The sequence below is a fragment of the Anguilla rostrata genome, chromosome 10 (assembly GCF_018555375.3).
Source record: "Anguilla rostrata isolate EN2019 chromosome 10, ASM1855537v3, whole genome shotgun sequence".
NCBI lineage: Eukaryota > Metazoa > Chordata > Actinopteri > Anguilliformes > Anguillidae > Anguilla > Anguilla rostrata.
The window spans coordinates 42,614,244-42,639,687 of record NC_057942.1 but is presented as its reverse complement, the minus strand read 5'-3'; the positions used below and the strand labels follow the sequence as shown (position 1 = coordinate 42,639,687).

The 25,444-nt window shown below is 42.5% G+C and overlaps 3 protein-coding genes across 3 annotated transcripts; all 3 read right to left on the bottom strand.

Moving 5' to 3' along the window:
- Positions 1-1,327: 1,327 nt before the first annotated feature.
- On the bottom strand, positions 1,328-11,320 carry tspan36 (tetraspanin 36). The gene is made up of 7 exons (XM_064297300.1): positions 11,024-11,320; positions 6,724-6,915; positions 5,968-6,042; positions 4,885-4,980; positions 4,460-4,609; positions 4,107-4,190; positions 1,328-3,779 (listed from the first exon to the last, which is right to left on the bottom strand). The coding sequence occupies exons 1-7, from the start codon at positions 11,081-11,083 to the stop codon at positions 3,705-3,707; spliced, it is 732 nt and encodes a 243-aa protein (XP_064153370.1). The 5' UTR covers positions 11,084-11,320; the 3' UTR covers positions 1,328-3,704.
- A 1,753-nt stretch (positions 11,321-13,073) lies between these two features.
- LOC135233585 (histone H1-like) lies at positions 13,074-14,004 on the bottom strand. The gene has a single exon (XM_064297299.1). The coding sequence runs from the start codon at positions 13,931-13,933 to the stop codon at positions 13,346-13,348; it is 588 nt and encodes a 195-aa protein (XP_064153369.1). The 5' UTR covers positions 13,934-14,004; the 3' UTR covers positions 13,074-13,345.
- Positions 14,005-16,947: 2,943 nt separating this feature from the next.
- LOC135233584 (uncharacterized) lies at positions 16,948-24,527 on the bottom strand. Its single transcript, XM_064297297.1, has 11 exons — positions 24,257-24,527; positions 23,734-23,801; positions 23,205-23,346; positions 22,696-22,815; positions 22,178-22,350; positions 21,812-21,948; positions 21,518-21,611; positions 21,033-21,362; positions 20,284-20,473; positions 19,828-19,952; positions 16,948-19,577 (listed from the first exon to the last, which is right to left on the bottom strand). The coding sequence occupies exons 1-11, from the start codon at positions 24,483-24,485 to the stop codon at positions 19,260-19,262; spliced, it is 1,926 nt and encodes a 641-aa protein (XP_064153367.1). The 5' UTR covers positions 24,486-24,527; the 3' UTR covers positions 16,948-19,259.
- Positions 24,528-25,444: the final 917 nt, after the last annotated feature.

The following is a 25,444-nucleotide window of genomic DNA, read 5'->3' as shown; positions in this document are numbered from 1 at the left end:
ACCCTACGATGGGTTTTCTGTGCTAGTGTTTTGCCATCCTTGGCCTGAAGGTACTCCCCTGTGTGGTATTTTATCCAGTCCATTCTGCCTTATTATGCAATAATTAATTTGGCCTGATAAAGATTTTAATTGAATTTTGAGCTGCATTTGGAATATGATCTAATTTATGCCTCTGCAGAAATGTTATTGAGGTGTTTGTGCTCCCTGGATAATTATTAATTAAATTAAAGCTGATAAAGGAACAAAGAGACTTTTGGAGAAATCTAGATCAGTATTAATTTAAGGGCTCGATCGTTATGCCTAATTCATTTATCACTTCCTATACGCTATACCGGCATACAGCAGGGCATTGACACTGATACCATTGTATACGATCTCCCCCTGCTGGGGAGTTTTATTATTGCATCTGAGTGGGCGATCAGCGGGCTCAGTTTTACAATACGGGAAAAGGCCTGTACAAGCTTCAAACACGGTTTGAAGTGGAACAGAGCAGCACAAGACTGCTTGTGCTCAGGTTAGTATTTCCATAGCAGTTTTCTTTTTAGCGCTTTTTATAGCCCTGGGTGGTGGGTGTGGAAAGAACGGCAGTCCCATGGCAACCAAGAGGGGGGTTAGACTTCCTGGTTGGCAAAACCCCTTGGTTGGCAGAACTGCATATGACTAAAGACTAAAAACCGCAAGACTAAAGGCTCATGGGAAGTTGGTTCAAAGCCACAGTTAACACATCAGTTCTGTGGTTATCGCTCAGCAAATCCTAACTAAGGCACAAATAGCCATCCCATAATTTTCAGAATCCCATAGCTCACCACAGCAGACTGTAAGACCTCTAAGCATAACCACTGCCAATCTGTGATTTGCACCGTAGAAATGCACACACACATAAATGCCAGATTACTAACTACTTCCAGTGACAAATCTGGCTAAATTTACTGTAGATACAAAACCAAAATAGAAACCCTTGTATATCGCCTGCATTAAATGAGCTTTCTTAGTCATCATAGTGGACAAATATGTAAACTTGAATAAATCCTTTGCTTACGCAAAACAGAACAGTGTCTCTACAACGTAAGTGTGTAATCATATGTAGTGGTTTCCAGTGCGATTAGCTGATTTACACAGAAGCCATGGGAGATCATTCCCATCCTGTTCCAAGGCAGAGATTTGAACTGTATATACGACAACACGTTTTGTAGCCAGTCATGTTCTCCTTTTTCATAAAACCTCAACTGTCAAACTCTTCACAGCCAAACCTTGGAGGAGAACAATTTTATTAAACAGGATACAGGAGATAGTGATTTTAAATATAAAATACGGCGCCAAACACGGCTGACCTTCTTCACTGTTTATTTCTTTCAAATGTGCATTAATACAAGCAATTTACAAGGCATTTGAGGAGCGGTACGATGTCACAAGAATACTATTTTTCTTTGATCTCAGCTTTCTTTAACTCCATCAAAAGCCCTAAATTTACATGATTAAATCATATAAGTAAAAACCAAAAATAAGTTACTATGCTTCAACCCTAATGTTGATTATAAAAATTGGAATCAGTGAGGTTATACAAAGAATGGCAAAATCAATCGAAGGGAATAGGCTCCTTAGCAAAGGATGACTACACTGATATGGTGCTAGGTAACTTGCACGTGAGAAAAACATTGTGAAGGGAAATCAGCAATGACTACAGAGAATTTTATTATTTAAATCTTCAGTAATGCAAAATAATTTTCCGAAACAATTTCAAAAGATACTAAAACTCGTCTCGGTAGTTGAAAAGTATTACACGTGTGTCATCAAACCAGCAGAACCACCACAAAACATCAGTTATTATCGTTGAGGTGGTTTTGGTTTTTGACCTTTTACTAAAAATAATAATAACAATAAACTGATGAAATTGAGGTTTAGTCAATTAGAACTTATCAAAGCAGTTAACTGTGTGTATTATTTATGTAGCAGTTCAGTTACCTGTGCTAATTTCACAGGTGTTCAGGAAATATTCACCCAGACAGCACATAAACAGTCACGCTTGAATGAACACCAAGTATATGGAATCATATGAAAACAGCATCACATATATTCAGTGTAACACAAATGGAATTTGATAAATTCACATCTATATTTTCCTTGTAAAATAACCTGACATTTGGATGGGTTATAATGGTGATCCTGAAGAGCTAAAAAAAAAAAAAAAATTACAAAAACATTTAGCCACTTGTGACATGAATAGTCTCTTATTTATGTCCATTTCATTACTACTGAAATTGCTAGGTAGTTTTAACATGATCATTTACTTCAACAGTCAGAGGTTATCTTTTTTAAAAGGGTCCCAGAGAGGGAGAGAGAGATAACACAGGCCAACGCCCCACACGATTTCTCAGAAACCGCATGTTGACTCCTCGAATATCTTCTATGGAAAGACACTTTCTTGACGCAATATATGCTCTCTCAAATATTGACATTTTCTTTTTTTAAATACCCCTGTATATTACATGTTTCTGAGAAACTCTGGTCCTGGGGGGCCGCAGTCTCTGCTTGTTTTTTGTGATTTCCTTTAAATCAGCAGCCGTTTATAGCTTGGAAACAAGGTGTGCAGACTCTTTAGCCAATCAATGACAGTTAAACACTTAAACGTAAAGACATAAAAAACCAGCAGACACAACGACCCTCCAGGTAGAGATCCCAGATTGAAACATTAAAAAAGAAATCTTTATATCCTCGGAGCGAAACTATCATAAATTCATCATTAATGGTTTATGATTCATTCTTTACAGAAGTGTTCACTCAGGCCAGCATTCAGATAAATTTTGTTTTAATTGAAATTTCACAACGGTAAAAAAAACTGCGCAACCAAATCATTTTAACAGGCACGTGACTAACGACGAGTAAAAGGTGAAACTATTTTAGTTTGACCTTGACCTTGACATTACAGGCCCATGGTGAGAAAGTGTGGGAGGGGAAATAACCCCCACCCCCATATTTAAATGAACCAATCAGTAGCGTGCTTTCCTATTCCTAATTCACCTCATGAACGTATATAAAATCTCCCTCGATTGTGCACTTACACAAGCCAGAGCATGCAGCTGCATGGCCAGGGGGCTGAGGCAGCTTTGAATAGATTTGTGTAGACAGCTTTGCATAAGTTCTGCTTCCTGCCATGAGGTCAGGCAAATGTGCTCTTCTCACAGGAGGATGAACAGGAGAGGGCCTCATTAACCTGATCCTAGATCAGTATTCGCTCAGGCTGAGATTGCCAGAGCTAGTTTTTGTTTTTGTTTTGTTTTCTTTTTTTTTTTTTACAGACGAATGTTCCACTCTGGCATCATTTATTCCTGAAGCAGTCATGCCTAAGAAAACCTGCTCGAACCCAACACACTTCCTAATCCCCACGTTTATTCTATCTGGGTACGAAACATGTTTTATTTTTTAAAAACCCCCAAAAAAAACAAAAAAATGTAAAGTTAGCAGTCGTTCAACAGGAACATTCCAACACTGGAGTAGGCAGCAAAAACAAAGCGGTTTTCTGAGGGTTAAAAACACAAGAGAGAGAGAGGTACAGACATAAATCAGACTATACAGATGTACACGGTATTAAACTACGGTCATCAGAGGTCACATGACCCGGGCTCCGTACAGGAAATGGAGGTCGGGGCCGCGGTGGAGCCAGGCGAGGGACCCGTCCGGGACGTCCCATCGGAGTTCCGCCGGGACTAGGCGTAGAGCGGCTGGTAATCGTTCCGGCTCCTTCTGCAGGTGATCACGCACACGCTGAGAATCCCGAAAAACTGAGGGGCAAAAAGGCGGGAAAATTAAAAATAAATAAAATTTAAAAAACACGACAAAAACACAGAGAAGCCATTACTGCACTGTCCCATTGAGTTCCCCAATGCCAGTCCAAAGTCTGGGATTGTACTACTCTATGAACCCACCTTGTTGGGCAATAAACATTTATTTTGTATTTATTTAACTAGTTAGATCAAAAATAAAAGCTTTTTTTTGAGGGAACTTTGGCCAAGATAGCAGCTGCAATTAGAAAAATGGAATCACATATTTCCTTTAGTTAAAACCATTACAATCGCACAAGGAGATGCAATAAGCAGGAGAAAGGGTACCTTGATGATGGCGAATGCCAGAATGACCAGCATCGCATAGCTCAGGACATCCTGCAGGAGCTGGTCCAACTTGGCCTCACAGCCCTGTACACACAGACACATGCACGCACGCACGCACACACACACACACACACACACGTGCACGTTTAGTTTCATCCAACTATAAAAATTTCAGATGTGGCAAAACATAATTCTGTCAAATGGTGGCAATCAGTGGTTTGCGTGGGACAGGAAACACATGGATAGCAGGTAGCTAGCATATGCTGAAGGTGTACAGCAGTGGGGCGGGCGGTGGGTCGTGGGGCTGGGAGGTGGGGCAGGAGTGGGTTGGGCGTGGTCTGGGCGCAGGATACCTGAGTATAGAGCAGGTCCGGTTGGTCCGGTCGGCCGGTGCAGCCCGTGCTGTTGGCCCTGCAGCAGGACGTGGGGACCGTGTTGTTGTGAGAGCTGTACCAGGTGGTCCTGGCCCAGTCGGTGTAGTTCTGCACCCCGCAGCACTGCAGCTGCGCAGAGAGGAGAGAGGCGGGACGGGGGGTCAGTCACACACGCGGAGCGTTTCGGGGGAGGAACGCGCCCCGGGTGTCCAGCAGGCTGTTTAAGGGCAGCTGTAGCTCAGTTTGCACACTCGGGCCCTGGGGCATTCAGAGTCACCAGCTCGTATGGATTCTCACATGCTGTGCATCACATGCTAGGCGACAGCAGTCAGCGATAGCTCTCCCCTGTTCCACGTGGTGGTCGCAAGGTCAAAGTTCAGCCCTGGCAAACCCCCCCCCCTCACCTGCGTCTGCAGATAGTCCACTGCCCGAGTTTCAGAGTTCTGGCCGTCGTACTTCTGGAACACGTCGGTCATCGTCTTCTCCAGGTCACCCTTTATCTGGTTACACACACACACGCACAGACACGCACGCACGCACGCACACACACAGACACACACACACACACACACACACAAACACAAACATAAACACACTGTGTCACACTAACCTGATATTTACAATAAACTCATCAGGAGAAGGAGAAGTCGAGGACAAACACTGTTTTAGTGACAAAATATGATAATAACTTTATACAAAAAATACAGAAAAAAACACTCTGAAAAAATCTCTTCAGTTAAAAGTCGGTTTGTGGTTTGGCTGTCTTAGCCAGCACCATTTTAGAATTATCCAAGATGGCCGCAACTCTGCTTTACCTTAACAGCTAATGCTTGTTCAACATTATCTCCGTGGAACATTTTAAATAAATTTGATCAATTTAATATTTAACAGATCTGAATAGCTGCACTGATATAACCCCTGAATAGAATACAATGGCTATCAACAGACAACAGAATTGTCTGAGATTTCACTGTGCTGAAACTTTGTTTCCATAGAAACATCAGTTGAAAATGGTATTGTTAATCCTTTTAAGTTTCCTTTTGACCCAGAAACATACATCAAACGGTTATACAACCCATACTGCAGTTCACATTCAGCACATGCCTGTTCATCTTCAAATGTACGCTACTGGTCCAAGATGTACCCGTGATTAATAATTTGCCAAAAATATGGTACTCTAAAGCATCTGATTCACCAGACTCCTAAATTTACTCTATAGAGGCTCTCTTATTCCCCCTTAAATTCCTTTGATCTTAGGCCCCCTCACTGTGTTTACCTCCAATATTCACAATGAAGGTCGACTTCAATGTCAGTAGGGGAAAATATTATGTGCGCTTAAGAAAAACATTCAGTGTAGTTCCTCAAGATTAAAAATGCCATACAGCAATGGTCATATGAATCCGGGTCAGAGTATTCATCAAAATTCTAAGCATTTTAAAAAGTAGCTGAACTTCCACTTCTGCTTGATTATAGTGGAGCTCACTCACCTTGCCTCTGTAGATGAATCCAAACACAAAGGCAGTTACCTCTGCCGCCAGGATCACCAGGAGGATAATGAAAAACTACAGAGAGAAGTGGTGGACAAAAAGAATGGATAGGGAGCGTGACATGGTAAATAATCAAACACAGTGACACAATTCTGGAAACATCTGTAGGGGTCATTTCCTCCTTTTCAACAAGGACCAAATAAATTGGTGAGCCCACAGGTGAAGGGACGTCCCGCCCGTCCCGGAGCGAGGCTAGGCGTTCCTGTTTTTCTCTGAAAGCGCAAAGTTACTGCGCACGCAGTTTAGCATACAGGCAGCAAACAGGAAGTGAGGCGTCGGAGAACGCCCAGTCAGCCTTTCATGGCTTCCTCTTGCCTACAGTGGCAGTGGATTTAAGAGAACTCCAATTCTCAGAAACACAGTACCCAGCCCAAACTATTCCCCCGACACACACACTGATACCGAGGATTTCCTCAGAAAAGTTCCCACAAATCCCCCTCACATTAATACTTGAAATACGCAGCCGAAACCTCTGTATCTCTTCACTTTTACAAAACCCCTACTGGTACACTACTTACTCAAATATGAAATGACCACTTTTATGAAATGACTACTGAATCCCCCATCCAAAATCAACTTCAACAGCACTCCACTGAACCACTTCAATACACCTTCACTATACCCCGCCCACCCCACAACCCCCACACCCCACTATACCCCCACCCAACCCCACTACCCTCCGCCCCCCATACTCACAAATCCCAGGCCAAGTTTGGACTCCCTCAGGGTGGCACAGCACCCCACGATCCCGATGATGAACATCACCACGGCGACGCCGATGATGATGGCGGCGGGGATGAGGGTGTACTTGTCTTCAAAGAAGTTGTCGAAGCTGTTGTAGCTCTTCAGGACATAGGAGCCCACGTAGGCGAGGGCGCACCCTGCAGCCTGGGAGGGAGATAACACAGCGGTATCGTGAGTACAGGGGACCGCCGTTCGTTTAAAACTACGCAGGTCGGACTTCAAGGACATATTCCCACCGCCTAGCAACAGGACAACCCTGGAGCAGGATACGCAACATATTTAAAATACCTAAATATGTACAACAGGACTTCATCACACTTTTCCATACTGTGACAGCCAGTGACTCGCGCATCACATGCATCGCCAGAGGGCTTACTGGAGACAAGATTAAATCAGCACTGAGGTGCCAGTATAATTCAGCTTCTTCAGAAAAAGATCATGGGACGGCACGTTAGAAGCCGCAGGTACTGCGCATGCATGTTTTTTAATGCGCCCACAGGCTTCACCGCAATTCTGCTCAGTCAGTATGAGCTCATATGACACCAGTCTGGCTTGGGGCCATTTTCTCTCCCTCTCGCTTTCTCTCCCGCTCTCTCTCTCTCTCTCTCTGAGGGATCCCCTGAATCCACACCCCAAACACATGACCCAGCTCGGCCACAATCAGACGCCAGTCATGGGGCCTTAGGGAGAGTGGGGGGGGGGGGCTGTGGGGGGGGGGTGGGGTGGTTGGAAGCTCCCCCCCTAATCCGTCCTGGAACTGAAGTCTCGTGCTTCAGATACTAGGAGCAAAAAAATGAACATGTAGTGGATTCGGGGAGAGATGGCGGACGCTGGCACACGTCCGTCTCCTTTCCCAAAAAAAAAAACGTTCCCAGACATGCGCTCTCTTCAAATTTATTTAAAGCTTAAAACTGTTTAAAATTAACTCATCAGTATCACAAACATAATGAACATCTACCTGAACTGAAACATTTTCAAAAGGTTTTTTTTTCTCTCCCCCCCCGCCCCCCCACAAAAGGTTTAATGCTGGTTCATGTGACAAGACTTTTTGGTTTTTCCCCCAGATACTTACAGGACGGTTTATTAGTCAATATCTTTTAAATATATAGAATAGTTAATTAGAATAGTCCAGCTAGTGTGCTTTATTGCAACAGTCTGCCAGTACCTCACCAGATTACATCAGTCTCTTGTCCATTTATATAAGGATAACTACAGTGGCCTGGTATATGTTTACCTAAATGAAAAATAATACAGCAAATAACATTAATAAAGCACACTGTAAATACAATACACAATTGAGTGCATTCTTTCCAATCATTTAGTTCTGTTTTAGTTCTGTTCCTCTTTATTCCTTTATTCCTCTGACTTTCATTTCTTCAAAAATTAGTTATACTTTCAAAACATGCTGAATTTGTAGATGAAAGTGAAAGAAATGTTTGTTCACCAAAGTCAAAAAAGGACAACGTACAGGAAAAAAAAATCAGTTGTGACATAAATCGGCCAGAAAGCACAATAAAATGTACAAATATAAAACTTTTTCTCAGAAAACAAAACATTAAAGAATTAACTCAAGCCACGAATCGATGCACACGTTTACTGGCACCTGTTCTTTTGACATAAAAAATCTGGTCAGTTTCACAAAACTATAATTTGTGGGCAATTATCAGAAGACATTCAAGAGCTGTGAATGTAAGCTGTGACTGTATCTGTCTGAGGTGACATGACACAGGAATACCACAGCTAACTCGTTAAGCCACAGCGAGAAGCATTATGTTTTTTTTTATTCCCTTATTTCATCGCAATGCGCCACAGTGTCCTTTCTCAGACTGCCGGAACCAACAACAACTGCTTGTTTATTTTCCTCATAACCGAACTGAATCGATGTCGTTAAAATGCTCTAACAAGAAAGCAGGGTGAAGCCAATTTTAAACGAAAACAGTCGCTAACATATAATTGCAGGGGGGATAAAGGGCTGTTTTGTGTGTAGCTCCCAGACCATTAATTCCCAGCAGCCTTTGCTCCCGCTGTATTGTTGCGCCATGAACAGACACAGGAGAACAAACGACACTGCCCATCAAATGGGTGATCATGAAGTGCACTGCTGTGTGTTTGTCAGAAGACATGGTCATGAGTGTGTGCGTGTGTGATGTGTGTTTGGAGGCTATCATGTGGCATTGCCGTGAAACAGCAGGCCAAGTCACAGAGGAGGCTGGGAGATGGTGAAATAGAGGGATGACAGGGGGTACAGGGTCAAATGTGAGTATGTAAACTGTTATCATTATCATTCCACTGATAATTGCACTTTGGTCATAAACAAACAGAAAATCATTATTTTAAATGTACCAGGAGTTTATTGCAGCCCAACCTGTAGTTTGCTAAAGGATCCGTTAAGGGATCGAATACACTGTACTGTAATGTGGAGCATCATCAACGCTAGCGAACTTAGCAGGTTTGTTAGCGCTGTTGGTGAATGAAACCAGTCAGCTAAACAGCCTGTTAGGCTTCACCAAACTGCTCATTGTCCCGGTTAACCATTAAGGGTACATAGTATGAAGCCTACAGTAAGTATTTCCAATCCAAATTAAACTTTTACAGGACTTTTTAAAGCTTTCAATGACGTAATTTGAGAATGAAGGATTTTATAACAAAGTGACAATTGTGTTTTCCTAGTTGCATGCATTAATATACACAACATTCATGGAAAATTCACAACAATTTAGGACAGTCCGTTAGAGGGCGGCCAGTCACGTGACCGCATGGCGTCTTTTAAGTTTAATTCGCATACCGCAAAAAGGAATTCACATGGTGGTCACCGTCTCGCGGTTATTACTATAATATCACCCCCCCCAATTAGCACAACTAAAGCCCCTAATAGGAACAGCTGGTGCCTTATGGTCCATCTGAAGAACGCTCACGTGAAATTCCACGGCAGCTTATGTTCCTTGCAACAGCACCTTCGATCTGAAGCCCTGAAGAGACCAATTCATGCGCTAGGCCTACCACGAATGGACTGTTAATAATAGTATGCGAATATATTAGCGTCACCATCTTCTTCTAAGCTACCCGTAGCCCAACTATGACAAATTCAGCATGGACTTTGCTAATTGTGCTAACTTTCAACTTCCCCACAATACCAGGTGCTTGATATTTTCTTTGGTCCACACCTATTTCAGTAACTCACGACATCACATGGTTGGGGGGTAGGTAGCCCATGTTTCAATATTTTGATTTTAACATGTAGGCTATAGGCTTATATGGGGCCTGTAATGTGCTGTTTGCTCCAGTTTATCCAAGCCCTCAATACTGAACACAACTTCTGTGTTCCGCCATTTCAACTCTCGCGTCTGTTTGTGCTGCGAGATGCCTGTTGACACACAAAGCATGAGGCTATGTCGCAAGTTCCACAGCTCACGCACTGATTCAGTCATTCACCTGAGGATGACAATGCGCCATTGCTGGCAAGGTTGGCCTAATGTATGATGATATAAACATTCACTATCCCTAAACACTTTGATACTGTAAATGTAGCGAACTATGGCCGAAAATGGGGTTAATCCTTGTGCCCAAACACCCAAAGGTAAATCCTAACAGTTTCCCACTCTATAGAGAAATAAAACAGCTTACTTAAACAAACACCAGCAACATTCTACTGTAAATATTACATGCTGTTTGCAAAAATATTGAACAAAAAAAGTGGACTCGTCTGTTATTAACACTATTAGACGCGCTTAACGTGATAGCTCCAACACTCAAGGTAAAGCTCGCCAAGTGACATTCTTTGCGTGCAGCGCGTGGCACTGGCAACCGTTACTACTTGACAAATTCAAAGCAAGCGTCCTGCTGAAGCTGCAGAGTTGTTCTTCCAGTTTACTACACCTTCAAACCGTTGCACAGTAGTTACAAGGTTAGCCAGTGGCCATCTTAAGAGTGAGATGCGTCAAATCTGCCTGTACGGGTTTCTTTCTTACATCGCGTGGGTAAAACTATTTCAAGAAGCTCCCACGTGAGAACAACATGTGTTAACTAGCCTATGTTTCATAGGTAACAACACACATCAGATAGATCGACACGTCTATGAGACCAGTGTTTTTTCTGCAAAAAAAATTAACTTTCAAATAAAGTCTTTCAAACCCGCTGGGTTTGTTATGCCACAAGTAGGCACCTCGACGGAACACCTTTTCCCTCTCAACAATAGTCCCAATGTTTGTTCACTTCACTTCATATGAAACAATTTAGAAGTGCAAAATCTTACCCAAAAAATTAAACTCAGGAGCAAGAGAATAGACTTCGACGTTATGATTCCACAATCCATTTTGCTGTCCTGGTTTCTCCGTGCGTTTGTTCGGAACTTGAGTTCGTTGCCTGGTTTAGTTTAGCAACAGTTGCCGAGCTCTTGTTACTTCCGCGCTGAGGATAGTCTGATCTTGCGCTGGATCACTGAGCAATGAGCATATGACTGGGGTAGACTTTTGACTCAAGAGTCACATGCTTCTGACAGGAATCGAAAGGGATTCGGGGATAGTCCTAATGCCGACAATTAACCTGCGAAGGGGAAGGGGGAAACGGTACCACCGAGATTGGCCAAGCTGTTTGATTACGTCTGCTGTCAAACTTAGACGTTGTGTCAGGGAATATAGATGAATTTTCGTTTTGCGAATAGTTTTAATTAACCCTCCTGTTATGTTGCGGTCAAATTGACCCTTTTAAAAGTTTGAAAATCTAGGAAAAATACTTAAAATTATTTTTTCAGTATGAAACTTCTTCTACTGGCCTTAATTAGTGTAATCAACATTTTAAATGAAAATGGTTCATTTCATGTATTTGCAAACCCCCTGTATGGGGATTGACCCGGGAACATTTTTGCTGTACCTAAAAAATGAACAGAACAGGAGGGTTAAAAAAAAAACAAACAAAAAAAAACAGTCAGTGCAGTGGAGTCAAGCGATTCAAACGGTGTCCCTGCAATGACATAGACTATAAGTCAATAAAGTGCGAGTTCCCCCTCTCTTTTAATTTTTTAAAAATATTTGTGATATTATTATGACATATGTGTCTGGATAAAAACTTTAAAAACATTAAGTTTTTGTTCTAAGCCTTCTAAAGTGTTCCATCCCTTAGTTCTTGTAGTGTACCGAGCCTTTGTTATTCAGTCTTACGCTTGTGCCACCTGGTGGAAATTTTGTGTCTGTTCGCGTGAGAACAGATTGTTGAATTTGTGTACAAAACAAAGAATTTGTGAATTTGTGTACGTACTTCCTTTCTTACGGGAATGTAGGCAGGCTTAGGGACTTCAAAAAAAGTCCCTAAACCTAGGAAAATAACATAACGCAATCTAAAAATAGAAAAGCAAGCTATTTAAAGCTGCGTTAAAATATCTCCAAATAAAAGTGCCCTGATTATTTCCTAGACGAATTGCTTACAAATTCGCACATTTAAAATGAGAAAAAGTATAATTTATCAAGAAAACCGCCTTCGTAAAGCCACACTTAGGTAAGGCTTTCTTTAACATACACTGTCCTTGTTTCATATCTAGCAAATAGCGGAAATGGACACAATGACATCATGACATTTGATTGGGGTTGTGGGCTACCGAATTATTTATTAGTTATTTTATCTCACTTTCTATACAAAATTAGTTACTTAGGAAGGCTACAGTAGCTTGATAGTTAGTTTAATTGGCTTGACATGTGGATTAGTGAATTGAAACAATTCTTTATTGTCTCACATAACAATATTTCATGAATGTCAGTGAACTCTGGAATCAGTATGCGTGAAACCCAGGAGATGTAAGTTGTCTGATTATGCTCTAATCCTTGGATATTGATTAATTTAACTCCTTAACGCATCTTTTCTTTGCCACAAAATTGCGAGTCATTAATTATGCACAGAATATTGTTTGTTATGATGTACTTCTAATACGACCCTCAGGTTTTCTTACCTTCATTTATTTATTAAGTGAAGAGAGACGATTAATTGACGATTTCAATTACAGATCGTGTACCTAAATAGGATGTGTCAATCGCAATTGTGTAGTCCACGAGGACAGTATCCCCCCCCACACACACACACACGTCAGTACGTTGGTCCGTCACCCAAATTGTTTCACTTGGCTCCTTAATGGTTTTTTTTTTTTTTTTTTTTACCGTTAAGTCATGTTCACTGCCGCACATTTTTTTAGTGCTGTGACTGTAAGGCGTTGCGCTTTAAACCACTGTGCGTAAAAGGCATGTCATATCAATAAGCTGTTAATGATTTCGCTGAAAAAGAGATGTAAATGTACGTGAACCACACAACACAGATAATGTTATGCAAATGCATTGTTTTATAAATACTTAAGTATGCGTTTATAGAAGCAAACATTTCGTACACAGATATTTTGGCTGTCCCGTATCATATTTAAATTCCAGTGTCTCCCTTGATAGTAGCATTGAATAGCACCACAAACTGAACAACGAGCAGCAGTTTTTCTGAGAAATGGCATTTTTACACTCTCGCCCAGAAAATACAGGGTGGCTCTTAAAAGAGCCTTTGGGGGTATAGATGTCGGGAAACGTCGCAGTCCAAACGCCACCACTCACTGCGCCGCGGCAACATTAGCTCTGGTAGCTCTGCGCTTGGCCACCTTGGGCTTCGCTGCCTTGGTGGTCTTCGCCTTTCTTGCTCTCGGTTTCTTAGCCTTGCTGGGAGACTTGGCCTTCTTTGCCCCTGCTGATTTCCTTTTAGCCTTTTTAGGAGATTTCTTCGGTTCAGTTGTTTTGGCTGCTGCAGCCGCCCTCTTGCGCTTTTTGGTCGCCGGCTTCTTGGCTTTGGCGGCTGGTTTCTTCTTCTTGGCCGGCTTCTTCTTCTTTGGGACAACTTGCTTCTTGTTGGATTTGAAAGAGCCCGATGCACCTGTGCCTTTGGTCTGTATAAGATCCCCTTTGGTCACCAAGCGCCTGATGGCCATTTTGACACGCGCGTTGTTTTTCACAACATCGTATCCACTGGCTGCTAGTGCCTTCTTTAGGGCTACAAGTGAAACACCGCTTCGCTCCTTGGATGCGGATACAGCCTTCATGATCAGGTCAGACACGCTTGGGCCAGTCTTTTTGGGCTTGGAGGACCTCTTCTTGGGCGTCTTGGGCGTCTTGGGCGCCGGAGGCAGTGGAGTCGATGAAGACATGCTCGTTTCTAACGATGATGAGGTTTCAGCAAACTTCTGTTAAGTCTGAGAGAGTGAGCAGTGGTCCTCCTTTGACTGACTTTATCGTGTGGATGAGAACCATGTAGACTCAACCATCTGCTCAGAAGCGCCTTTTTTCTGTTCGGAAAGTTGTGTTTTCTTCTTTGAATAAAAATGGAAAATTCTTCTATAAAATGGGCCAAAAACACGCCAGCATTAAACCATAAAGTAGAGAAAATGCACTGCTTTATAGTGGATCGTTTACTTGGCCATTTAAAATGTTGCCAATGTTGTCAAAATAAAAAAAATGAACAGTGCAATGCGCAAAATTTATTTTTGCCAGTTGCACTTTTCCAAATATTGGCAAAATTATACAATTAAACTACAACACAGACACACCAGTAATGATTCGTTTTAACAGAAAAGGAATTGAAATGCATTGTTCTAATTGCGGTTCGTGATTACATTGCTTTTGATTGCTAAATTAATACATTTTGGAATGAGAGAAAACACAGTGTCCGCTTCAGACGTGATAGCAACTAAAGACAATTTGTTGTGAAAACAAATAAAATGTTTCTCTGTTATTATAAGATTTAAAAAAAACAATTTTGTTCCCTTTTCTCGATATTTATCATCTATTATGGTTTATCTTAAAAGCAATTACTGTTTGTTTTATTACTGGCGGGAAAACCATGGATCTATGCCAATGTCATACAAACCTTGTGCGTCAGTTTGGTCAAACATGGTTAAATGTAATATAACAGGCTAAACTATGCATATGTTTGCTGCAATGAACTTGGAAGTAGCCTAAGTCAGTTATGGGCTACACTTTAAACGCATGGAACTTCATATCGTGCTATTTAAGAAGATAATGTAATTCAAGGGCATAAAACAAGAGGAAACGGGTTGTGTCGTTATGGCGTGATTTATGTGAACCACCACCTTCAGGTTTAATAGGCTAATGTGCTGTATACGTTTATATATTTTAATGAAACAAACGACAGGTTGCATTGCAAATACGTCACATTACGAAATAAAAAGATAAAAATATTTCTGTCTTGTAGCTGACGTAATACAATACAAATATAACATTTTTGGCACTGAAATACTACAATGTTTTTCCTTCTTAACTCATCATGCTGTCGTATTGTCATATGGTCAAGTATAAGCATATAGTCAGGCGGAAAAAATATACAGACCACCGCCACACTAAAAACACTGAAGAACCCAGACTGAGTAATGCAATGGGCATAAAACAACATACATTCCTAAATTCGTTAAACACATGTAAACTTATTAATTACATATTAATAATTTAAATACACATGTTTCAGTGTAATATAGCCAATAAACCAGAGATTTTCATATTCATTTCATTGTCACATACAACCAATCCTGAAATATAGAAAACTATTTTACAAGTGATGTTTTTAAGTTCTGTACATTGTTTTATGATTCGAAGGTATTTTAAAAAAATAAAACAAACAAAGATATACCCTGGGTTAAGTTGTCATCAGATATCATCTAGCCACTAAATTATACTGATTGGAAACGGTCTTGATAAAGCACATGATATGCTACATTTTTTGTTTCTACTGTATAAATGTATGTCTTCTCTCAGGTACGTATTGCCTACGGATGTTTCTTTAGCCTTGCTCAATTGTTTAGCATTTCAAGAAACTGACCCTTTGAATTTAACGCAGTTTTCCTGGAGCTGTCTAGACATTTTCACATTTCACTCCTAATTTTGCTTCGGTAGTGTCCACAATAGAGTCGCCTAATCGCCTAAATATCTAAATAGAATTGTGCACATCAATTGTGACCAATAATAATGACACAATCGTTCAAGTGCCTAAACATACAATTGCCATGCAATCTACAACTCTTTGTAACATAACAAGGACAAATGACAGGATCTTTTTTCTTTGGGTGGCTTGTTTGAAACTCCGTACTGTCCTTATTTACACCCTACATTAAGGTTAACTCGGTCGACAGTGAGCGGGTCCCCAACAAGCATTGAGCGCGCTTTTCATACGCTCCATTTTTCCTTATCTGGCAGTACCAGGAACTGGATAAAGGCCAACCCGCGCGCTCAGTTCAGGGCCTAGTTCAGTTGACAGCAGGTGACAAACACGGCATTCACGCCGACCTATGTAGGAATTAGCCTACCTATCCGCCTGAAAATGATCGGGGAGCGAAGCACAAAATGCTTGTGTGACGCTGCGCCGACATATTTTCTTTGTCACGGTCACAGGTCTTGGAAATCATGCGTGGAAACGCCAAAAAAGGCCATTTCAAAATGTACTGATCCTATAATTCTCAGTTGCAGTTTAAAAAAAAAATCAGTTTGCTTGGTAGCCGTAGTAAGTATTACACGTAGGCCAGTTTTTGGCCTCCAGTAGACCTATCTATTGGATGAACCGCTGCGTGTGCTTACAGACCATTATTAGCCAACGCTAGAATGGTCCGCTCCTAGCCAATCGCAGGTGAATTATATCCATATGGCCTTTCCGTTGAAAGTAAGGGTGTGACAGAAATAACGTTCGTTTCTGGCCTTATCTGTAGCAAAACATGCTGTGTATACAGCCTGGCCCGAATAGCTGGGATATTTATAAAGCATATGTTATTCATGAATCCAAAAGTTTTACGCTCCAGTGTAGAGAAAGCCTTTCTTCATATTAACTTCATTCCATTCTGTTTGAATGAAATAACGTAAAGTGGCTAGAATTAAAGAATAAGTAGAATAAGTTTAGCTTTAAGTTTAGGACATTACAATCAATGAGGACATCCTTACAAATGTTTTTAAAAAAGTTTTACTACTTTTATCTCAAACATATCATTAGCAATCGACTTTCATGAAAACACCCGTTAACAAGAAATGTAAAAAAAAAAAAAAACTATTTTAAACGTATAAAATGTTTGGCTGGGAGGAATAGTATGTAATATAGGCTACATGTAAATGGATTTATTCAAGTAGCCCTACCTTATTACAAAATGACAAGCAACAGCATTAGTTATGAGTTAATCATTTTATTATAAACAATGTAGCTAACCTGCTAATGTAGGAATGAACCACGCACATTTTACTAACCAATGTCATTTTTAATTATATTGTCTGCGACCGCGGTGCTCCATTGTGTTCACTGGGAACAGGTATTCAACTCTGGGTCAATCATGTGGCATGTAATCATGTAATCCTCTTGAACGAAACATAGGTGGTAAATAAAAACAGCTTCTGTTCATGTCAGTACATTGTATTTGAGATCATATGGCACGATTAATGGTCTTTAATTGAACTTAAAAAAAATGAACCTGTGAATTGCATATTCCACTGCCGTGTGTAGATAAAAACAATTTTCAGCAAAACACCCACGTTCCCGTAGAACCTTAGTGTCCGTTCTGTGCTGAAAGATAAACCGTAGCGACGTCAGACAGTTCAAATATCTACAACTGTGCACGAAAATATGACAGTTCCTTGGTTTTTCAGGCTTCAAAGAGAAAATACTTATATGACCACAAAAAGTAGGTTACTGCGGTGTAATTTTTCATTAAAAAAAAAAACTAGGTGAAAGAATAAGACTGTCTTTCAGAAGCTGCAGTTTATCAACACAACTAACGGACTGCAATGTGCTGTATAAGACACTACATCAACGTTACCAGGCAAGAGGTCGGACGTTCGGACTGAGCTTCTCAAAATCTGAATATATATGAATAAAATTGAGGCAGGGGGTCTGTTGAGAAATATAAACGGTGGTGAGAATTAATATTTGCAGAGAACATCGGACGGTAGGCGAAAAATAGACCAAGACTCATAACAACTCGCATCTCATTCTGAACCGTCCCCACTCACTGAAAAAACTGAAGAAAAACAAACTTGCAGTTTGTAGTAGAGAACACCTGTAATAGAACCTAATGCAATGCTTTACCTCTGCAGAAAATGGCCCGTACAGATACACCTGCAATCAAAACGTACGCACAGACAGCAGTAATGGTCCACTTATTCAATACTTTCAATGGCAGCACATGACTGAAATACCCAACAAGCATACATACGCCAACGTTCCTGAAACAAAGCAATGGGGACAGAAAAGACAGAACACATGATACACATTTCATTTCAAAAGCGATAACCATAATCATACGTGTTCCATTGTCTCTCAGCCAACCTCTAATTACAGTGAATATGAATCATAAAATATAATATTCCTGGAATTTTCATTTACTGGATTTCAGGCCAGGTTTATTTATAAGGTTCATTTCTTGTAGTTCCTCAGTGGCTGGGTATTTTTCTCACATTTATTCAGCAAGATTCATACTGACAACATTGTCTTTAGAAGAAAAAACAAAAACAATACTGAACGTACCGAAAATATATACATCTTTATACTGATGTAATTTTAAGATATTTCAGCAGAAAATAATGGACCGGCAGTACCTATAATTTCCTCCAAGTTAGCAAGTTTATTGTACAGTCCCTGTGAAAAGTTCTGATGAAACTGAAATGTAGGTGCTAAAAATGCAGACTGTTTTTCAGGATGGTGCACACGCACACTGTATGTGGTTTTTTCTTAATAAATGCATTCACCCCATGATAAATACAGAGTGAGTTAACACTCAGCCAATCAGGACTCTCTGTAGGGTTGCCTTGTTTCCTGTGAAAGTCCCCACAGTGTAAATATCAATGCAGGGTCACTCAGAAACAAAATGGCTGCATGCAGCTCAGCTGACTCTATGCAAATGCCTTGATGTCGGATTAGTAAAGTTTATTTTTTGTATATGCAGCCACCAAAACTCAAATGCACTCCAAAACTGCAAAAAAAAAAGGAGGTGGGCTCAATGACACTTCAACTCAAGGACAACCCACATCAGTTTAAATCTTACGCATATGCAATCACTTCTGTCCAGGCAATTTCATGTGAAACGCGTGACACCGTGCTGTGCATATCGGTTCACTGGCCGAAGTATGACGCTTGCTCTATTCACAGTCTCTTCTCGTAGTGTGTGACGTGCGTCAGCTTCAGCCACGGAATCCGGAAATGAGATCCACCCTTGTAGTGCACTGGCCCACCACGCTGGACCCAACACCGGAGGAACTCCGTGAAGATCTGGCAACCCGAGAAAGAGTTAGGCCACTCCTCCAACCACAACCACAACCACAACCACGCCTCTCCACACCAACTGTGACATCACAGCAGCACAAATCAAACCGCTGATCCGGGGCCCTGCCCACCACACCCACGTGTCAGCAAGGTGTGAGGAGGAGCGGAAAGAAGCGGGGAGTGGGGAGTATTTTCTACATGGAGGGCGGCCCGTGGGCACCCAAACATCAACAGTTGTTGAGCATCCTGGCCCTCAGCTCCTTGACCCGGGGGCTCTCCTTCACGCTGCCCACGTCGATGTTGTAGACGGTGGTCTGCAGGAAGGTGTAGACGCTGCTCAGGGCCTCGTCGTACGACAGGCCGAAGACGAAGTGCGCCTTGAAGAGCTCGTCGAAGGCGCCCAGCGAGCAGTTGGCCTGGCAGGGCAGCAGGTGGCGGTCCAGCGCCAGGTAGAAGCTCTCGATCTGGTCCCGCCTGCTGCCCACCGCCACCAGGTAGGGCTGCCGCGGACCCTCCAAACCGCCCGGATGCCACTCCGTTCTGGACTGTGACCGGGGAATGCAACCCAGACAGAACCACACTGCTTTATCTTACATTACACTGCAGGCATTTAGCAGACGTTCTTATCCAGAGCGACTCACACAATTTTTTCACATACCAACATTTACCTTACAATATTACAGTCACCTCTAGTCAACACGCATCTACAGTAATGCTATCAAAGCTATATTGCCATGACGACTACTACTACAGCAGTTTCAGAATTTCGACAGCGCGTTTTTGTTTGGGGCGTACCTTGTAAAACTGGACGACGCGGTCGACCGCTTCGCGGGCGCTGATTTTGGCAGATTTCCTCCCGCCGGGCGGGGGGGGCAGCAGGTGAACCAGCAGCAGAACCGAAGCCATGTCGCTGTCCCAGCCTGCAGAGAGACACACACAACGACACACTCACTGAGACCACAGACCCTTTACATTACATTACATTACATTACAGGCATTTAACAGACGCTCTTATCCAGAGCGACTTACACAACTTTTTACGTAGCATTTACAGTACACTGCATCCAGTTATACAGCTGGATATATACTGAAGCAATGCTGGTTAAGTACCTTGCTCAAGGGTACCTTCAGGTTACAAGACCTTCAGGTTACAAGACCAGCTCCTTACCCACTATACTACGCTACCGCCCCTTTAGCATATCAGACTCGCCCGGACACGCATGCATGCGTGTGTGACCACGCGCCACGTACCCAGCACTTCCGGCACGTCCTGCTCGCTGATTGGCTCGTACTCGGCGCACTTCAGCAGGTTGCTCAGGTCAGCAGACTGCGTGAGACACCTGGCCTCCCGGATCACCTTGGCCTTGAAGCTGCTGTCCCAGTTCTCCAGCAGCTTGCAGGCCGTCTCCAGCCCAAACAGCAGGGTGAAGTCCTGATTCACCTAGACAAGAAAGAGGAGAACATTTAGCTACAAAACATTCAAATACTTGTTGGATAACAGAAAAGGGCATTGCTGGCTATTAAGTACATTACTTCTAGGATTCCCACTAATAGGACCAGTAAGCGCCACCTACTGGTCCAGATAGTTAACTACACTAGTATTTACCTGAAATCAATGGCAATTCAGTTTCAGTGGGCTACAATATGAAGCCATTTTACAGGAACAGATCACATAGCATCCCTCATTTTAACTTGAACATCTCTTCCACATGACATGAAAACAATAACAAGAGAGTTTTTGGAGACACCGCACATTAGCCTCACTTTGGAATTTACAATAAATACCGTGTCCATCGCTCACAAAATTACAATGTTCACGTCACGCACAGTACCGAATCAGCAGGTGAGGAGCAGCCGGAGTGAATGCTAAAGATAAGAGCCAGCGCGTGGAAACTGGGAATGCTAAAGATAAGAGCCAGCGCGTGGAAACCGGGAATGCTAAAGATAAGGGCCAGCGCGTGGAAACCGGACGGTGCGACGCCATTTTGTGCCTAACTCACCAGGCCCTTGGTGTCCAGGAACCTGGGGAAGGTGGCGAGGACGGAGCCTGTCTTCTGCGGGTCGTGGACCAGCTGCTGGCGGAACTGGAAGGTCTCGCGCATCTTGAGGAAGACCTGCTCCTGGTCAGTGCACTGGGCCATGTAGGAGATGGCCTCCTTGCACACCTCGCCCTGCAGCTGCTCCCCCAGCTGGGTGCGCCGCTCGAAATTCGGGCCCCGGCTGACGATGGGCTTCTGCTCGCCCCCCGTCCGGTGGAAGGTCTTGCGCTGCACTGTCTTCAGGCGCCAGGCCAGGTACCCCGTCCCGTTCTGGCCGTCGTAGAAGTGCTCCTGCGCGACAAATGTCACCGATGGGCACACTTACCACAGGATGGCATTTGATAAAAATAAAGTTTTTCTGGAATGCAGAATGGCACCGGTACATCTATTAAATTGTTCAATTGAAATCTGGACATCTGGCAACCCTGTACAAATGTCATACTCACATAGCCTTTCTTGGAGAAGGGATCCTTCAGAGAGGGGAAAAGTGTAACAATGCCCAAAGCGTAGAGTTCTCGCACATTCTTGGGTGGAATTCTCCTAAAAGAAACAACAAAAAAGGCAACCCAAGGACAGAAGAGTTTACAATAATCATTTGAAACATTTCTTAATCTTGAGATGTGCTCAGCGCAGGGCATGATATGGCTAGTGGAACACTTAAGAAGTTAAAAACTTAAGAAATCGGAGAGCTGTGAGTGAGGCACATGAGCGTTCGTCTGGGAGACGGGCTGAGGTTTTACCCCTGCGTTTCGGTCATGTGCGCCACCAGGATGTTGATCAGGTGTCTCCTGGTGGTGTCGGTCAGCGTCCCGTTGATCCGGTACTCCTTCATGACGTGCTCGCCATCGGGCCGCCGGGCCAGCACCGCCCGGACCAGCTGCGGGTCCGAAAACGCAGGGACAGACAGTCACATGACACCAGCGATACGAGACCACGGCACGGTTAAGCACGAGCACATGCTGCTGGTCGCGGGAACGGACCGCGAAAATATGAAACAGGAAGGAGAGCCGTGCCTTCGCCCAAAATCCCGCCGCCTCTCTCAGACCGGTTTCGTTTCTCGCGGCAGGAAGTGAACGAGGCTGCAGGAGCGAAGCGAACTCGCTCACCTCTCGGGCCTCCGAAGCCATGTCCTCGATTTCGGGAGGGGGGCGGGGTCGTTTGGCTGAGCGCCTCGCGGTCCGGGACGGCCCCCTCTGGCTGACCGAGGGCAGCACCGGGACCTCTGGGTACGAACTGATGATCGCGGGCACCATGGGGCTTATGGGGGTCAGGGCGCTTCCTGAAGAAACACATGAGCGGAACACAGAGCACATGTAACACATGAACGGAACATAGAACACATGTAACACATGAACGGAACACAGAACACACGTAACACATGATTGGAACATAGAACAAATGTAACACATGAACAAGAAAGCGGAATAAAATCAGGAAACCTGTTGTGTTGAGTGTGTATATGTGAGTGTAACTGTATTAATAATGCAAATGTATTCACAAGGAACTCTTTAAACCTGTGAATGATATGATAAGATATAACCAATATGTGTTGAGGACAGTAAAATACATTATATTACATATGTATATTACATTACATCATAACGCTTTCAAAAGGAAATCCTACCGCCACTGACATCTTTGGCACTGAAACATGAATCAGCCTTTGAATCAAACAGACCAGGGAAAGCTTCGGTATCAAACATGTTCAGGTCCGACTCCTCAGAAAAGTCAGCACTTTTCCCAGCTAGAAGAAAATGAGGAATAAGCAATCACAACAAAACAACTGTATTTTAACCTTTCATAAAGAACTGACAGATGTGCAGTGGTCTTCAATGCTTCTGGCAGCTTGACATACTGCATATTTAGGTCATAGTATTACAGTTGACAAAGGATTATGCACTATAATTCAAATTAATGATTAGTTTCAAATGAAATACCCAATTATTGTAATGGCAACAGCCAGAACTATCTCCCAACAAATTTCGACAAACTTTAAATAGTAACAGGAGATGTTTGCTTAGAAAATCTTATCCAGAGAGAGCCAGAGGCATTCAGTCCTCGACGTGCACAGCAGTCTTCCACGGTTAAAATGGCAGGAGAACAGGACAAGGCGGGTGTGCGGGAGACACGCACCTGGCCCGTCCTGATGCGACCCTTCCACAGCGGGGCTTCCTTCCGGTGACTGAGACTGGAACGACACGGTCTTCCTGCACGCGTCGCAAAAAGGAGGCTCCGATTCTGCTGCTTTTCCGCAAACCGCGCAGAACATGTCGATCTGGAGGGAAGAGAGGTGGTCACCGTAACCATGGAAGCAACTGAGCGAGTAAGGAGGTGCAAAAAAAATAAAACTGGAGGGTAGATGAACACACTGAGCAATTAAGATAAAATTGAAAGTAAAATACAGAGGAAACGAACTGTTCCATACAAGCAAAGTCTTTTTCAGATAGACCTCATAAAATAATTTCAGCAAAGGGATTTATCATGATAACACATATTTAGAACAATTGCATTTTCATACCACACTAAATTAAATGTGTCTGAGGGGCTCATAAAAGTTGGTTTGGAATTACCAATCTTGTTCACGTGTATTTTATTGATACTTGACTTTTTGAGAAGTCTTCTGATTATAATTCAAGATCCTTTTATTTTAACAGACACTAACCTTAACCTCTGACTCAGGGTCCTCTTGTTTGATGAGAGCATCAGAATGAACCAAGTTCTCCTGCGATTCTGAACGGTTAAAAGAATTGCATTGATTCAATTTTTAATCACGACAAAATTACAAATAATCATATTTAAAGGAGGAATTGCACATGCATTGACATTTCATGTTTGTGAAATGGAAGCATTGGACTTTGGGTTAATGTGTGTGTGCTCGAGGGTTTGCAGCGTGTTCTAACTTGCTATTGCAAAACGCACTCGGAACGTATACTAAATAACATGATAACACACCGATGTAGACATCGCTAGCTACAACAGTCCGTATCTGGAGTGGAGTTTACAACCTCTCTGCAAGAAAGACTTTAACATCTTGCAGTAGTGCTGATTGTAACTACTGAGATTTGCTCATGCATAATGATAGTTAAAGCATTTATTACATCCAGAAATCACGCGTTTCAATAGGAGACCCACACGTCGCTCTGTCAATCATGCTCCACAACAAAAGATTGGTCATAAGCTATTACCCGCAACGTTCTTCCTGGACTCTCTCAGTGACTGTAGCGCGAGAGCTTTCTCTGATTTCTGCAGTTTGATTTTTAAGCTGGCCTTTTCGTCCTCGTGCTGGGCTATAATAGATTGAAAGTTGACGAGGCTGTCCTCGTACAACCGAGTTACCTCGCACACAGTGTTTCGGACCAACACGTCCATAATAGAGGCGAGTTGGGTCTGAAACGCCAAAACGGAGGCTGACATTGTTGCTTGCTGTTAATGTTCTTCATCACTTGTTTTTTCATGGCGGTGTAGGACGTTAATGTCGGTGTTTTACCGCCCTCTATCGTACTGGAGCGGTTGAAGAATGGACTGTCAAAGACAAAGAAATGACTGGATGTTCGCCGCTTTTGTTAATTGGACATATCGAATAAAAAGCCATGTTAGTTTATACAGTATAGTACCGGATCTGCCACAGTCTCCTCTCTACCAAAATCGCACTCGAAGACAGTCCGTGCTATTCGATGAAAGGCCAGTTTTTTTTTAAATTTTGCTTTATAGAACTTGATTCGCCCTCTCTTTCTAAACGAATTAGAGTCTGGTTTACAGGACCCGAGTCATATTATGATGACAAATAATCATAAAACTGATTTCCTCTGATTTATGGCACCAGAATACCTGGTAATTCTTAATATACTAGACTGTAACATGAGGCTGTAAAACTTTGACAAAATTAAACATGTGGTCTGTGAAAACCTGGTATGGTGAAAGGAAGCTCAGGAACTTTAATCCTGCTCAGACACTTAGTAGTGGTACAAGGTTCTTCATTTTCCCCCCACTGTCACCAGGCTTTATATTCAGTATGATAAATGAACCTATTATCTCTGCCAAAACAAGTCACACGGTCAGTATATATGACCGATTATTATTCAGGCAATATCCACAGTGTAGTAATATATACACTTGCTGTTGTTCACTGTTCACTGTTTACCACCAAAAACAGATTTCTGTGACTACTCATAGTGGTCAGTAATGTACAGTATAGAGCAGAAATTTAAAAAAAAAGGAGACTATATGTAAATATGTGAGCTTCAAAGTAAGTAGGCCTAGGTGTTGGCACAATAAACATGGAAAATCTTTAAATTAATGAAAATGCACTGTTTTTTCCAGACATATAATCCCACGTATGACATTGCTCTATTTAAATGTAACAGTTTTAAATG